General features: G+C 68.6%; 3 protein-coding genes across 5 annotated transcripts; all 3 read left to right on the top strand.

Annotated features, from left to right (window-relative positions):
* The first annotated feature begins 34 nt into the window (after positions 1 to 34).
* On the top strand, positions 35 to 7,287 carry AMPD2 (adenosine monophosphate deaminase 2). 3 transcript variants are annotated; one of them, XM_038168254.2, is made up of 18 exons: positions 35 to 162; positions 1,319 to 1,449; positions 1,858 to 1,988; positions 2,296 to 2,364; positions 2,893 to 3,004; positions 3,099 to 3,285; positions 3,373 to 3,514; positions 3,620 to 3,709; positions 3,957 to 4,086; positions 4,170 to 4,364; positions 4,547 to 4,678; positions 4,780 to 4,943; positions 5,077 to 5,203; positions 5,346 to 5,509; positions 5,592 to 5,712; positions 5,792 to 5,965; positions 6,166 to 6,276; positions 6,368 to 7,287. In XM_038168254.2, the coding sequence occupies exons 2-18, from the start codon at positions 1,420 to 1,422 to the stop codon at positions 6,581 to 6,583; spliced, it is 2,295 nt and encodes a 764-aa protein (XP_038024182.1). In that variant the 5' UTR covers positions 35 to 162; positions 1,319 to 1,419; the 3' UTR covers positions 6,584 to 7,287. The 3 variants fall into 3 exon arrangements, with proteins under 3 accessions (XP_038024182.1, XP_038024183.1, XP_038024184.1); XM_038168256.2 differs by having other exon boundaries at positions 46 to 325; XM_038168255.2 differs by lacking the exon at positions 2,296 to 2,364.
* A 176-nt stretch (positions 7,288 to 7,463) lies between these two features.
* Positions 7,464 to 9,501, top strand: LOC119713930 (glutathione S-transferase 2). The gene is made up of 8 exons (XM_038168260.2): positions 7,464 to 7,620; positions 7,728 to 7,803; positions 8,078 to 8,142; positions 8,240 to 8,321; positions 8,405 to 8,505; positions 8,733 to 8,828; positions 8,909 to 9,019; positions 9,330 to 9,501. Exons 1-8 carry the CDS (start codon positions 7,585 to 7,587, stop codon positions 9,423 to 9,425), a joined length of 663 nt encoding a protein of 220 aa, XP_038024188.1. The 5' UTR covers positions 7,464 to 7,584; the 3' UTR covers positions 9,426 to 9,501.
* Positions 9,502 to 9,906: 405 nt separating this feature from the next.
* Positions 9,907 to 11,802, top strand: LOC113839739 (glutathione S-transferase Mu 3). Its single transcript, XM_027443472.3, has 8 exons — positions 9,907 to 10,042; positions 10,368 to 10,443; positions 10,731 to 10,795; positions 10,900 to 10,981; positions 11,052 to 11,152; positions 11,246 to 11,341; positions 11,419 to 11,529; positions 11,617 to 11,802. The coding sequence occupies exons 1-8, from the start codon at positions 10,010 to 10,012 to the stop codon at positions 11,710 to 11,712; spliced, it is 660 nt and encodes a 219-aa protein (XP_027299273.1). The 5' UTR covers positions 9,907 to 10,009; the 3' UTR covers positions 11,713 to 11,802.
* Positions 11,803 to 11,848: the final 46 nt, after the last annotated feature.

Here is an 11,848-nt window from a genome sequence, read left to right as displayed (position 1 = left end):
CTCCTCCTCCCCCCGCCCCGCGCCCACATCCTCCCTCCGCCCCATCCTCTTCCTCGGGCCGGCTTCCGGCTGCCTCCGCCGGGGACTTTGGTCCAGCCCCGGTTCCCGCATCAATCATCAACCCGGGGAGGGAGCCGGCGGCCAGCGCTCGGCCCCGCCGCCGTAAGAGTCCCGCGGGGCCCCGGGGGCCGCCCCCTCCCGCCCCCCCTCACCCCCCCCTCCCCGTTACCCCGCCGCCCCCCCGGAGCCACCACCATGTCCTCGGCCGCCCCGGCCAAGTTCCCCTTCAAGAAGCGGGGCAGCCTGCAGGCCCCCGGCCCCGCAGGTGAGCCCCCCCCCGGCTAGGGGTGCCCCCTCCCCAGATCTCCCCCCCCCCCTCCCCGCAGCCCCTAGGGCGGCCCAGGCAGCTGGGGGGGGGCGGGCACTGCTGCGGTGGGTGGGGGGGAGCTCGGGTGGTGGCCCCCGGGGGGGTGCTTTGGGGGATTTTTTTTTTTTTTTGGGGGGGGGGGGGGCGGGGGGTGTTGGGGGCTGTGCGCCCATCACCGTGGCGTCGGGGCTGCTCGGCGGGGGCTCCTCTCTGCCGGGGGTGGGGGCCGGGGGGTGCCGGTGGTCGCGGGCAGTGCCGGGTGCCCCCCCCCCCGATGGCAGCGGGGGCCGGGGGGGGGCTCTGCGGCGGTGCCGTGGCGCAGCGGCTGTGCGCGCTGGCGGGGAGGAGGAGGAGGAGGAGGAGGAGGAGGCAGAGGAAGGCTGGGGCTGGCTTGGATGGGGGCCCAGGGCACCCCCCGGCACACCCGGCAGCGGGGGGGGGCAGCGGCCCCTGGGGGTGCTGGGGCTTGGGGGGGGCTTCGCGTGTCAGCCCCTGGGGGTCTCGAGGCGCTGGGTGGTGGTGGCACGGGGTGATGGTGGCACAGGGCAGGTGATGGTCGGCACCTCGCCGGTGGGGATGCTCAGGGGGGGCTCAGAGGGGGCTGTTCTCAGACTGGGGTGGCACCAGGTGCTGGGCACATCCCGGTGGCACCAGGTGACAGAGGCGTTGCAGGTGGCACAGGGCGCTGGGCATGTCCCGGCAGCACAGGGCTCGCTGGGTGGCACCGGAGCAGCCCGCGGTGCCGTGGGGTGACACGGGCACTCGTTACGTCCCCCGATGGGTGGCGAGGGAGCTCCTGCCCTTGCGCTGCCTCAGTTTCTCCCCCACCACGCTGGGACCAGGGTCCCAGTTCCAGAGGGCTGCGGGGGGGCCTGGTTAACCCCTTCCTGCCTGGGAGGGGGGGCGCAGGCAGCCCCCCGCTCCATGCTCACGCTGTGCCTGTGCCTGCAGAGTTGCGGGGGGGGCCAGGGTCCCGGCCCCTGCAGTCGGCGCGCTCCCTGCCCGGGACACCCCACTGCCTGAAGCACTTCCCTGTCGACCTGCGCACCTCCATGGATGGCAAATATAAGGAGATCGCTGAGGTGGGTCCTCCCCGCACCCCGGGTTTGCCACCAGGTCTCACACTGGGGGGGCTTCACCTACCTCCTTTTTCCCTGGGGCACAGCAACAGCCTGGCGTCCACCCCCCTGCCCGCGCAGGGGCCGTGGTGGCAGGGAAGTGACCCCACGCCCCTGATTGATCCCAAACCTGTGTCCCCCATTCAGGGCTCTGCAGTGGGTTGGGGCTGGGGGGGAGCCCCGTGGCTGTTCCCCTTCCACCCCCAAGGTTGTGTCTCCCCAGCCCGACAGCGTGGCCTCCTCGCTGCTGTGGGCTGAGACTGGACACAGCTCATAGCAGCGGTGAGCACGGGCTGAGAGCAGGTCCAGCTGGTGGCAGGGCTGGGTGTGGGCTGAGACCCGGCACAGCTCATGGCAGCGGTGGGCCCGCAGGAGCTGTTCTGCCGCTCGCTGGCGGAGAGCGAGATGCGGACGGCGCCATACGAGTTCCCCGAGGAGAGCCCCATCGAGCAGCTGGAGGAGCGGCGGCAGCGCCTGGAGCGCCAGATCAGCCAGGACGTGAAGTAAGCCGGGTCCCCCTGGGACAGGTCCCCACACGGGGACAGCCACCGCCCCGGGTACTGCGGGCACCCCGGCCCTGCTCTGGGGGCTGTCAGTCCTCTGTGCCAGCTCTGTGTCCTCTCCTCTCCCGTGGGTGTTGCGCTTGCTGTCTTCTTTTTCTCTTTTTTTTTCTTTTTTTTTTTTTCTGGTTTCTGTGTGGTTGTGTTGGGTTGGGCATTAATGGGATGTTTTCTCTCCCCCCCCCACAACGCCTTGGCCCCTTTCTCCTCCTGGCTGTCCCCTCCCGGCTGTCCCCTCCGCTGTCCCCAGACTCGAGCCCGACATTTTGCTCAGAGCCAAACAGGACTTCCTGAAAGTTGACAGTGCCGCGGACTTACAGTGAGTGTTTGGCTCGGTGACACCAGGGGCTTGGGGTCCCCCCAGCCCCACTCTGGCCCCCCCACCGCTCCCCCAAGCACAGAGCCGAGAGGTGCCCCCAGCCCTGCTGCCGAGGCTGGTAGTGAAGGGGTTAATGCGCCCGGGGGTGGTTTAGGGATGGGGGATTTGGGGTGAGCTGGGGTCCCTGCTGCTGGCATGGGACAGATCTGTCCCCAGCCTGGCCCTGTCACCCCCCCGGCGCTGCGTGTCCCCTCCCTCCTGTCTCCGCTTGGGAGTTGTCTCTGTCACGAGTTGTTTCGTTCTCTGTCCCCCCCCAACTTTTCGTTGTGCTCCTGTGGGGCTGGGGGATGCGTCTGGGCATAGGGGGGTGGAGGGGGGGGGACAACTGCCTCCAACCGGGATGTGGCACCCAGCAGTGACACTCCTGGGGACGCCGCCACCTTCCTGCCTCTGGGGACCGGGTGCAGCCCCCGGTGGGGGGGCGCGAGGCCGTGTCCCCATCTCACTGGCCACTGGCCGTGCCCGCAGGCTCTTCAAGGAGCAGAGCGAGGACCTGGTGGACCATGTCCCCAAGGACCGTGACGCGCTGCTGGAGCGGGAGTTCCAGCGCGTCACCATCTCCGGGGAGGAGAAGTGCGGGGTGAGCCTCTGCCCCCCACGAGGGGCACCCTTCCGCACCCATGGGAGGTTTTGGGGTGAAATCCCCCCCACTTTGTTTTTGTGTCCCTTCCCAGGTGCCCTTCACGGACCTGCTGGATGCAGCCAAGAGCGTGGTGAAGGCGCTGTTCCTGCGGGAGAAGTACATGGGGCTGTCGCTGCAGAGCTTCTGCAAGACCACCGCCCGCTACCTGCAGGAGCTCTCCGAGAAGCCCCTGGAGACCCGCGGCTACGAGGAGGTGCCCGAGACCCCCGTGGCCGCTGGTGAGCACGGGACATCCCTGCGCTGGGGATGGGGTTGCTGGTGGGGAGCCGTCCAGTGCGTGACCGTGGGGTCTCTCCTGGCCGCAGATGCCCCCGTGCACCCCCCGTTCGCAGAGCAGCACCCCTACGAGAAGTGCGACCCCCAGACCATGCCGGCCGACCTGGGCTTCGGGCTGAAGATGGTGGATGGCGTGGTGCACGTCTACACCAAGCAGGACCCCACCGACAAGTGAGATGGGGAGGCTCGCCGCTGGGACGGATTGGGCGAGGGGCTGCGGTGGGTGGCTGGGGACGGGGGGACCCGACCCCACCGCCCCGTCTGTGTGCCTGGCAGGAGCACGGAGCTGGACCTGCCGTACCCGGACCTGCAGGAGTTCATCGCCGACATGAATTTCCTCATGGCTTTGATCATCAACGGGCCCATGTGAGGAGAAGGGCCCTGCCATGGGGGGTGGGCACCTTGGGGACAGCACCGGGGGACGTGGCTGTGTCTGTGACACCTGGTCCTGGTGCAGCCCCCACATTTGTCCTGGCTCATGGTCACCATGCAAGGGGTGGGGGGCCCCAGAGTCCAGAGCCATGTCCCCTCCTCCTGGTGGGCACCAGCCTTTTGGGGATAGATTTTCTCCCTTCTCTCCCCAAAACTGATGCCCGCTCCTTGCCTCGGGCAGCAAATCCTTCTGCTACCGCCGGCTGCAGTACCTGAGCTCCAAGTTCCAGATGCACGTCCTGCTCAACGAGATGAAGGAGCTGGCGGCCCAGAAGAAGGTGCCTCACCGTGACTTCTACAACATCCGCAAGGTACTGCTGGCGTGTGGGGGGGTCCTGGCTCGGGCAGGGAGCACCCAGCGGCTCTCAGGGCTGACATCGCCTCTGGCTTGCAGGTGGACACTCACATCCACGCCTCGTCCTGCATGAACCAGAAGCATCTCCTGCGCTTCATCAAGCGGGCCATGAAGAAGCACCTGGATGAAATCGTCCACGTGGAGAAGGGCAAGGAGCAGACGCTCAAGGAGGTGTTTGAGACCATGAACCTCACTGCCTATGACCTCAGCGTGGACACTCTGGATGTGCACGCGGTACGGGGAAACATCCCCAAATCTTGGAGATGAGCAGGTCCTCCAGCTCGTCTCTGGCCAGGGTGGGAGATCTCCAGGGGTATCCCATGGTGGGGTGGGGGTGCCCAAAGCTCTGGATGGGGATGTTTTGGTGGCTCCAGGGTGCTGGGGAGCCTCAGCTCACGTCTGTGCCCCCATTTCAGGACCGCAACACTTTCCACCGCTTCGACAAGTTCAACGCCAAGTACAACCCCATCGGCGAGTCCATCCTGCGGGAGATCTTCATCAAGACGGACAACCGCGTCTCGGGGAAGTACTTTGCCCACATCATCAAGGTGAGGTCCCGTGCCTCCCTCCCTCCAGCGCTCGCAGTGGCAATGCCACCCATGTCCCTGTTCCTGCTGGCGGAAGGGTGACGCTTCCCCCGCCCTGGCAGGAGGTGATGTCCGACCTGGAGGAGAGCAAGTACCAGAACGCCGAGCTGCGGCTCTCCATCTACGGCCGCTCCCGGGATGAGTGGGACAAGCTGGCCTGCTGGGCCGTCAACCACCGCGTCCACTCCAACAACGTCCGCTGGCTTGTGCAGGTGCCCCGGCTCTTGTGAGTGCCGGGGGGCAGCTGCCCCCACCTGGGCCATGTCCTGGGGGGGGGGTGGGGACTGGGGACCCCCAGCCGATGGCTGGCTGGGCTGGGATGGGGCACCGTGCTCTGACAGTCGTCCGTCCCCGAGCAGCGATGTCTACCGGACGAAGAAGCAGTTGGCCAACTTCCAGGAGATGCTGGAGAACATCTTCCTGCCCCTCTACGAGGCCACCATCCACCCTGCCCAGCACCCCGAGCTGCACCTCTTCCTGGAGCACGTGAGCGCCGCCTCCTGCAGGGGGGCTGGGGGCCACCAGTGGCACCGGCACCCCCAGCCTGGACCCGCTCCCTCCCTTCCTCACAGCTTTGGGGCTGGGCGTCCTTGGTGGGGGGGTGACCGCGGCGGTGTGTCACCTGCAGGTGGACGGCTTCGACAGCGTGGATGACGAGTCCAAGCCCGAGCACCACATCTTCAACCTGGACAGCCCCCTGCCCGGGAACTGGGTGGAGGAGGACAACCCGCCCTACTCCTACTACCTGTACTACATGTACGCCAACATGACGGTGCTCAACCACCTCCGACGGTAAGGCTCCGCGCCTGGGGGTGCTCGGGGGGGGGGTCTTGGCAGGGGGTGGGTGCTGATGGTTGTCCCCCCCCCGTGGCAGGAAACGCGGGTTCCACACCTTCGTGCTGCGCCCGCACTGCGGCGAGGCCGGCCCCATCCACCACCTCGTCTCGGGCTTCATGGTGTCGGAGAACATCTCACACGGCTTGCTGCTCCGCAAGGTGAGCAGGGCAGGGGGGGACGCTGGGGGGACGCTGGGGTGCACGGCCGGGCCCCCCCTCACCCCGCTGTGCCCCCCAGGCCCCCGTGCTGCAGTACCTGTACTACCTGGCGCAGATCGGCATCGCCATGTCCCCGCTCAGCAACAACAGCCTCTTCCTCAGCTACCACCGCAACCCCCTGCCCGAGTACCTCTCGCGGGGGCTCATGGTCTCCCTCTCCACCGACGACCCCCTCCAGTTCCACTTCACCAAGGTGAGCTTTGGTAGGGCACCACGGGCCCCCGACCCCTCCAGAACCCCCATGGGGCAGCCACCATGGCTGCAGGATGGGGGCCTGGAGGAAGAAAAGGGCAGTGGGCTGCGGAGGCTGCTGGAGGCCCAGGGCAGCGGGGGGAAAAGCTGGCCCCCCCCCATCCTTTTTGGGTGGGTGGGTGCTGAGGCTGTGCCCCCCAGGAGCCGCTGATGGAGGAGTACAGCATCGCCACGCAGGTCTGGAAGCTGAGCTCCTGCGACATGTGCGAGCTGGCCCGCAACAGCGTCCTCATGAGCGGCTTCTCCCACAAGGTACCTGGCCCCTGGCCCCCCCCCCCGGGACCCCTCCCTCTGTGGGGAGGGGGCGGGCGGCTGCAGGAGCCTCCCCTCGCTCTGCCCCCAGGTGAAGAGCTACTGGCTGGGCCCCCACTACCTGAAGGAGGGCCCCGAGGGCAATGACATTCGGCGCACCAACGTCCCCGACATCCGCGTCAGCTACCGCTTCGAGACGCTGTGCCAGGAGCTGACGCTCATCACGCAGGCGGTGCAGAGCGAGGAGCTGGAGACCATCCAGGAGGAGGACGCGCTCACCATCACCTCCACCCTGCCCCCCCGCTGACCCCCCCCTGCTCCCGGCCCCGTGTCCCTGCCAGGCTCTGCCGCTGCTGCCCCCCCCTGCTGCCCAGTGCCCTGAGCTGCTCCTCCCCAGGGCTGTGCCAGTGCCTCTGCCCTGGGGGCTTTGTTCCCTTCTCTTGGTAGTGTTATTTTTTTTTTTTTTTGTGCCTTCTTGGTTATTTTCCACTGCTTTCTCTCAGCCGGGTTGGGCCCTGCTGGGGCCAGCCTTCGGGGGCTGGTGTGGGCACGGGCCCTGCTGGGGGCTGTGGCTTCGCCTCCCGGTGCCAGGCTGGGGGCTGCTGGTGCCGGGTGCGGGGATGCCGTGCGGGACCCCCACCGTGTCCAGGCAGGGGGGGTCCTGCTGCCCGTGAAGGGCCTGCCCCAATCTCCGTCCTCTTTCTCGCCCTGCGACGAGGGGCTGTGGGGGCAGGCTGGGTGCAGCCCCCACCCCAGCCCCTCGCCCACGCTGTGCCCTTGTCCTGCTGGGGACCTGGTGGCCCAGGGGCTGCCTCGAGGGAGGCGTGGGGCTGGGGCGCTGCCTGCCCCCATCCCCTGTGCTGCTGGGGGGGGCTCCGGGCCCTATGGGGTCGCTTCGTCCCGCGGGGGCATCGCCCCGTCCCGAGTGTGTTCCCCCTTTCCTGTGCCCCTGCTGTGGGCTCCGAGGTCAAGTGCTGGTGACCACACGGCCACCAGAAAAAAAAGAAAAACAACTGAAAAAAAAAAAAAGCATGAGAAATAAAAGTATTTAAGTAAGAGCCGGGGTGCTGTGAGCTTGGGGTGCAGCGGGGGGGGGCACAGCGCAGCCCCCAGCTCGGGGGAAACTGAGGCACGGGGGGGGGCGGGGGCCGCTCGCGCTCCGGGGGTGAGGCGGGGAGGGGCAGGGGGAGGGGGTGGGGGGGTGGGGGGGGGCTCGGCCTCTCGGTGCCGCCCCCGCCCCGCCCCGCCCCGTCCCGTCCCGTCCCGGCTGCCCCCGGCGCTGTCCCCAGCGCTGTCCCCGCAGTCGCCATGGTTGTCACGCTGGGCTACTGGGACGTCCGCGGGGTGAGCGGGGACAGGGGAGGGTCCGGAGGGGGGGGTCCTAATCCGGGGGGGGGTCCTAATCCGGGGGGGCACTGAGCGGGGTGACCGGCCCCCTGCTCTGCCCCCAGCTGGCCCACGCCATCCGCCTGCTGCTGGAGTACAGCGGGACCCCCTACGAGGAGCGGCAGTACAGACTCGGGCCAGGTAGGGGGGGGGCAGCACGGCCCGAGGAGGGGACCCCCGGCTGCCCCCCCCCCCCCCGGCCCTGGAGCTCGGCCCTGGCTCAGTGCCTGCAGGCGGGGGATTGGAGGGCAGGGAGCCGGGGGGGGGGGGGTGGCTGCCCCCGGGGAGCCCCCTCTGCGAGTCCCCTGCCTCCTTGGTGCAGTGGGGGGAGCCGGGGGGACCCATCTCCCTGTGCCCCCCCTCCCTCCCTGCTCCCCCCCCTCGTTGCTCCCCTTATCTTCCTTTCCCCCCCCAGCCCCAGACTTTGACCCGAGTGACTGGACCAACGAGAAGGAGAAGCTGGGCCTCGATTTCCCCAACGTAGGTGGGGGCTGGGCACGGGGTGGGGGCGCACGGTGGGGCTGGGGCCTTCCAGGACTGACCCCCCCCTCCGCCCCCCCCCCGCTGCCTCCCCCAGCTGCCCTATCTCATCGATGGCAGCACCAAGCTGACCCAGAGCAACGCCATCCTGCGCTACATCGCCCGCAAGCACAACATGTGTGAGTGCTGGGGGGGCTGCGGGGCGGGGGGGGGGGGCTTTGCTGGGGGTGTGGGGGGGCCTGACGCCTGCCCCATCCCTCAGGCGGGGAGACGGAGGAGGAGAAGCTGCGCGTGGACATGCTGGAGAACCAACTGATGGATCTGCGCATGAGCTTCATCCGGCTCTGCTACAACCCTGACTTTGTGAGTGCCATGGGGGGGGGGGGAAAGGGGGACAGGACCCCCCCTGGGGTCCCTGGGCAGCTGGAGACATGGGGTCATCACAAAACACAACACAACCTCTAATTGCCACTGCAAAGGTGCGCTGGGAATGGGCCCCTTCCTGCCTGGTCCTGGCCATGGGGCTGGGACCCCAGGTGCTGGGGGGGCTGGGGGGGCCCTGCACCAGCTCTGCCCCCCCCCGTGCACAGGAGAAGCTGAAGCCAGCGTACCTGGAGCAGCTGCCAGGGAAGCTGCGGGAGCTGTCGCGGTTCCTGGGCTCCCGGGCCTGGTTTGCTGGGGAGAAGGTGGGTGCTGGGGGCTGGGGGGGCTGGGGGGGCTGGGGGTGGGGGGTGGCACTCTGACCCTACTGTTCCCCCCGCCGCAGCTCACCTTCGTCGACTTTGTGGCGTACGACGTGCTAGACCAGCAGCGTATGTTTGTCCCCGATTGCCCTGAGCTGCAGGGCAACCTGAGCCAGTTCCTGCAGCGCTTCGAGGTGAGCGGGGACACCCCAGTGTCCCTGTCCCCATCCTTGTCCCATCCCCATCCCTATCCCTACCCCTGTCCCCATCCCATCCCCATCCCTGTTCCCATCCTCATCCCTGTCTGATCCCTATCCCTGTCCCCATCCCCATCCCATCCCCATCCCCATCCCTATCCCTGTCCCATCCCTATCCCTGTCCCTGTCCCCAATCCTGTCCCAGCTCTGTCCCCATCCCCATCCCGTCCCATCCCCGTCCCTGTCCCTGTCCCTGTCCCCGTCCCTGTCCCCTGTCCCCAGTCCCCATGCCCTCTCCGCCCCACAGGCTCTGGAGAAGATCCGGGCATACATGCAGTCGGGGCGCTTCATGAAGACCCCCATCTTCTGGCCTACTGCGAAGTGGTGCAACAAGAAGGAGTGACCGAGATGTGTGCCCCCCACATGTGCCCCCCCCCAGCCCCCTCCCCTGCAGAATAAAGCTGGGGGTCCGCACCCTGCCCTCTGTGTGCATGGAGCTGCCGCAGGGTGCCGGGAGGGGTGGGGACCCTGGGGACAGCTCCTGGGGGTGACGGCGCCCTCACGCATCCCGGGGGGGGTGGGGGGTTATCCCTCCATGCCCCCCCCCCGGATAAAGGGAGGCGGGAGGGCCCCCACGCCCCCCCCCGGGGTAATGAGACCCCCATGCACCGTGCGGGGGTGGAAGGGGCCCCCAGGACAGGGGCTGCTACTTTGCACCGGGGGGGGGGGAGGAGAAAATAGACCCCCCCGTGCAATCTGGGGCAGTGCAGAGCCCCCCCGGTGGGTGGGGGTGGGGGTGGGTGGAGGGGGGGGGGGGGGCCGCACGCACACCGTAGGGCCCAGGGTTGAGGCTGCGCCCCGCGGCCCCCCCCCGCATGCAGCCGCCTTCCCCTTTAAGGGCCCCCCCCCCCCGCCAAACCCCGCCCCGGGAAGGCGAAGGGCAAGGGGAAGGGGGGGGGGCTCGGGGGGGGCGCAGCGATCGCGGCCATGGCGGTGCTGGGATACTGGGACATCCGCGGCGTGCGTGGGGGGCCGGGGGGGCGGGGGGGGCTCCTCAGGGCCGGGGGGGGCTCCTCAAGGCCGGGGGGGACCCTGATGCTGCTGGGGGGGGTGTGTGTGAAGCCCCCCCCCCCCCCCCCTTCAGTGCCTCGTGCTGTGCCCAGGGGTCCCTGAGGGGGTCCCTGAGGGTTTGGGGGTCCCAGTACGGGAGGGCGGGGGGGGTCTCCCCGGTGTGGTTGTGGGGGGGGGGGCGTTAAGGGCTCTGCTCTCTGCGCTCTGCTCCGTGCCTCGGTTCTCACCGTGGGGGGGCTCATTTCCGCCTTCCCCCCCCCCCCCCCCCCCCCAGCTGGCTCACGCCATCCGCCTGCTGCTGGAGCACACCGAGACGCCGTACGAGGACAAGCTGTACAGCTGCGGGGAAGGTGAGGGGGGGGCGGCACATCTCACCCCCCCCCAGGACCCCCCCGGACCCCCTCAGCCCCCCCACTGCTCCCCTGGGGCACGCGGCTGGGCCCCACGCCCCGATTCCGCCGCCGGGGGGGGCGATGTGTAATTAATGGGGCTGGGGGGTGTCGGGGGGGGGGTCCCCCCAGCGCCTCTGCCCTCTCCCAAGACCCAAACAGAGGGGCTGTGTCCTGGGGGGGGGCACCCAGCTCCCTGCCCCACCGGGGGGGCACAGCACGGCCTCACCCCCCTGCTCCCCCCGCAGCTCCCGACTACGACAAGAGCCAATGGATCAACGAGAAGGAGAAGCTGGGGCTGGACTTCCCCAATGTAGGTGGCCAGGGGCTGGGGGGAGCCATGGGGGGGCACTCAGCTCTGTGTCCCCTCCCTTGCCCCCCCCCCCCAGTGTCCCCATACCCCGATGTCCCTTCCAGCTCCCCTACTTCATTGACGGCAGCACCAAGCTGACCCAGAGCAACGCCATCCTGCGCTACATCGCCCGCAAGCACAACATGTGTGAGTGCTGGGGGGGCTGCGGGGCGGGGGGGGGTGTCGGGGGGGGGCTGACGCCTGCCCCATCCCTCAGGCGGGGAGACGGAGGAGGAGAAGCTGCGCGTGGACATGCTGGAGAACCAGGTGATGGATTTCCGCATGAGCCTGGTCATGGTCTGCTACAACCCCGACTTCGTGAGTACCCCCCGGGGGCTGCATGGTGGGGGGGGGTCATTTCGGGGACCCCACTGGGCAGCGGGAGCCACAGCTGCCTCCTTGCCCTCGCAGGAGAAGCTGAAGCCGGGGTACCTGGAGCAGCTGCCAGGGAAGCTGAAGCTCTTCTCCAACTTCCTGGGGGACCGCAAGTGGTTTGCAGGGGACAAGGTACGGCTGGGGAATGGGGTGGGGGGGTCATCCTCATCCCCACGCTGCCCCTCACCGTGTGTCCCCCCCCCCTGCAGCTCACCTTCGTGGACTTCCTCATGTTTGACGTGCTGGAGCAGAACAGCATCTTTGAGCCCAAGTGCCTGGAGCCCTACAAGAACCTCAAGGACTTCATGGACCGCTTCGGGGTGAGTAGGAGGGGGCCGTGGGTGGGGACCCCTGAGGTCATGGCTCGGGGGGGCGATGGGTCCCTAGCACTCCCCTTGCTCCCACAGGCCCTGGAGAAGGTCGCTGCCTACATGAAGTCCAGCCGCTTCCAGAAGATGCCCATCAACAACAAGATGGCCAAGTGGGGCAACAAGAAGGAGTAGGGGTGGGGGGGGCTTGCTCCCCCCATACTGGGGCTGGGGGGCTCTGTGGGTGTGAGGACCCCAAACACAATAAATTGTGGAGCTCCAGCACCCTGAGTCCCTCCTGAGTGTGTGTGTGGGGGGAGGCACTGGACTT

This window comes from Anas platyrhynchos, chromosome 27, assembly GCF_047663525.1.
Source record: "Anas platyrhynchos isolate ZD024472 breed Pekin duck chromosome 27, IASCAAS_PekinDuck_T2T, whole genome shotgun sequence".
Classification (NCBI taxonomy): Eukaryota; Metazoa; Chordata; class Aves; order Anseriformes; family Anatidae; genus Anas; species Anas platyrhynchos.
This window is presented reverse-complemented; position numbering and strand designations above follow the sequence as displayed.

Coding starts and splice junctions, on each gene's coding strand:
- AMPD2 (XM_038168256.2), top strand. CDS start 256: ATGTCCTCGGCCGCCCCGGCCAAGTTCCCCTTCAAGAAGCGGGGCAGC. Junction 1,450..1,857: donor AATATAAGGAGATCGCTGAG/GTGGGTCCTCCC, acceptor GTGGGCCCGCAG/GAGCTGTTCTGCCGCTCGCT. Junction 1,989..2,295: donor CAGATCAGCCAGGACGTGAA/GTAAGCCGGGTC, acceptor CGCTGTCCCCAG/ACTCGAGCCCGACATTTTGC.
- LOC119713930 (XM_038168260.2), top strand. CDS start 7,585: ATGGTTGTCACGCTGGGCTACTGGGACGTCCGCGGG. Junction 7,621..7,727: donor GCTACTGGGACGTCCGCGGG/GTGAGCGGGGAC, acceptor CTCTGCCCCCAG/CTGGCCCACGCCATCCGCCT. Junction 8,322..8,404: donor CGCCCGCAAGCACAACATGT/GTGAGTGCTGGG, acceptor CCCATCCCTCAG/GCGGGGAGACGGAGGAGGAG.
- LOC113839739 (XM_027443472.3), top strand. CDS start 10,010: ATGGCGGTGCTGGGATACTGGGACATCCGCGGC. Junction 10,043..10,367: donor GATACTGGGACATCCGCGGC/GTGCGTGGGGGG, acceptor CCCCCCCCCCAG/CTGGCTCACGCCATCCGCCT. Junction 10,796..10,899: donor TGGGGCTGGACTTCCCCAAT/GTAGGTGGCCAG, acceptor TGTCCCTTCCAG/CTCCCCTACTTCATTGACGG.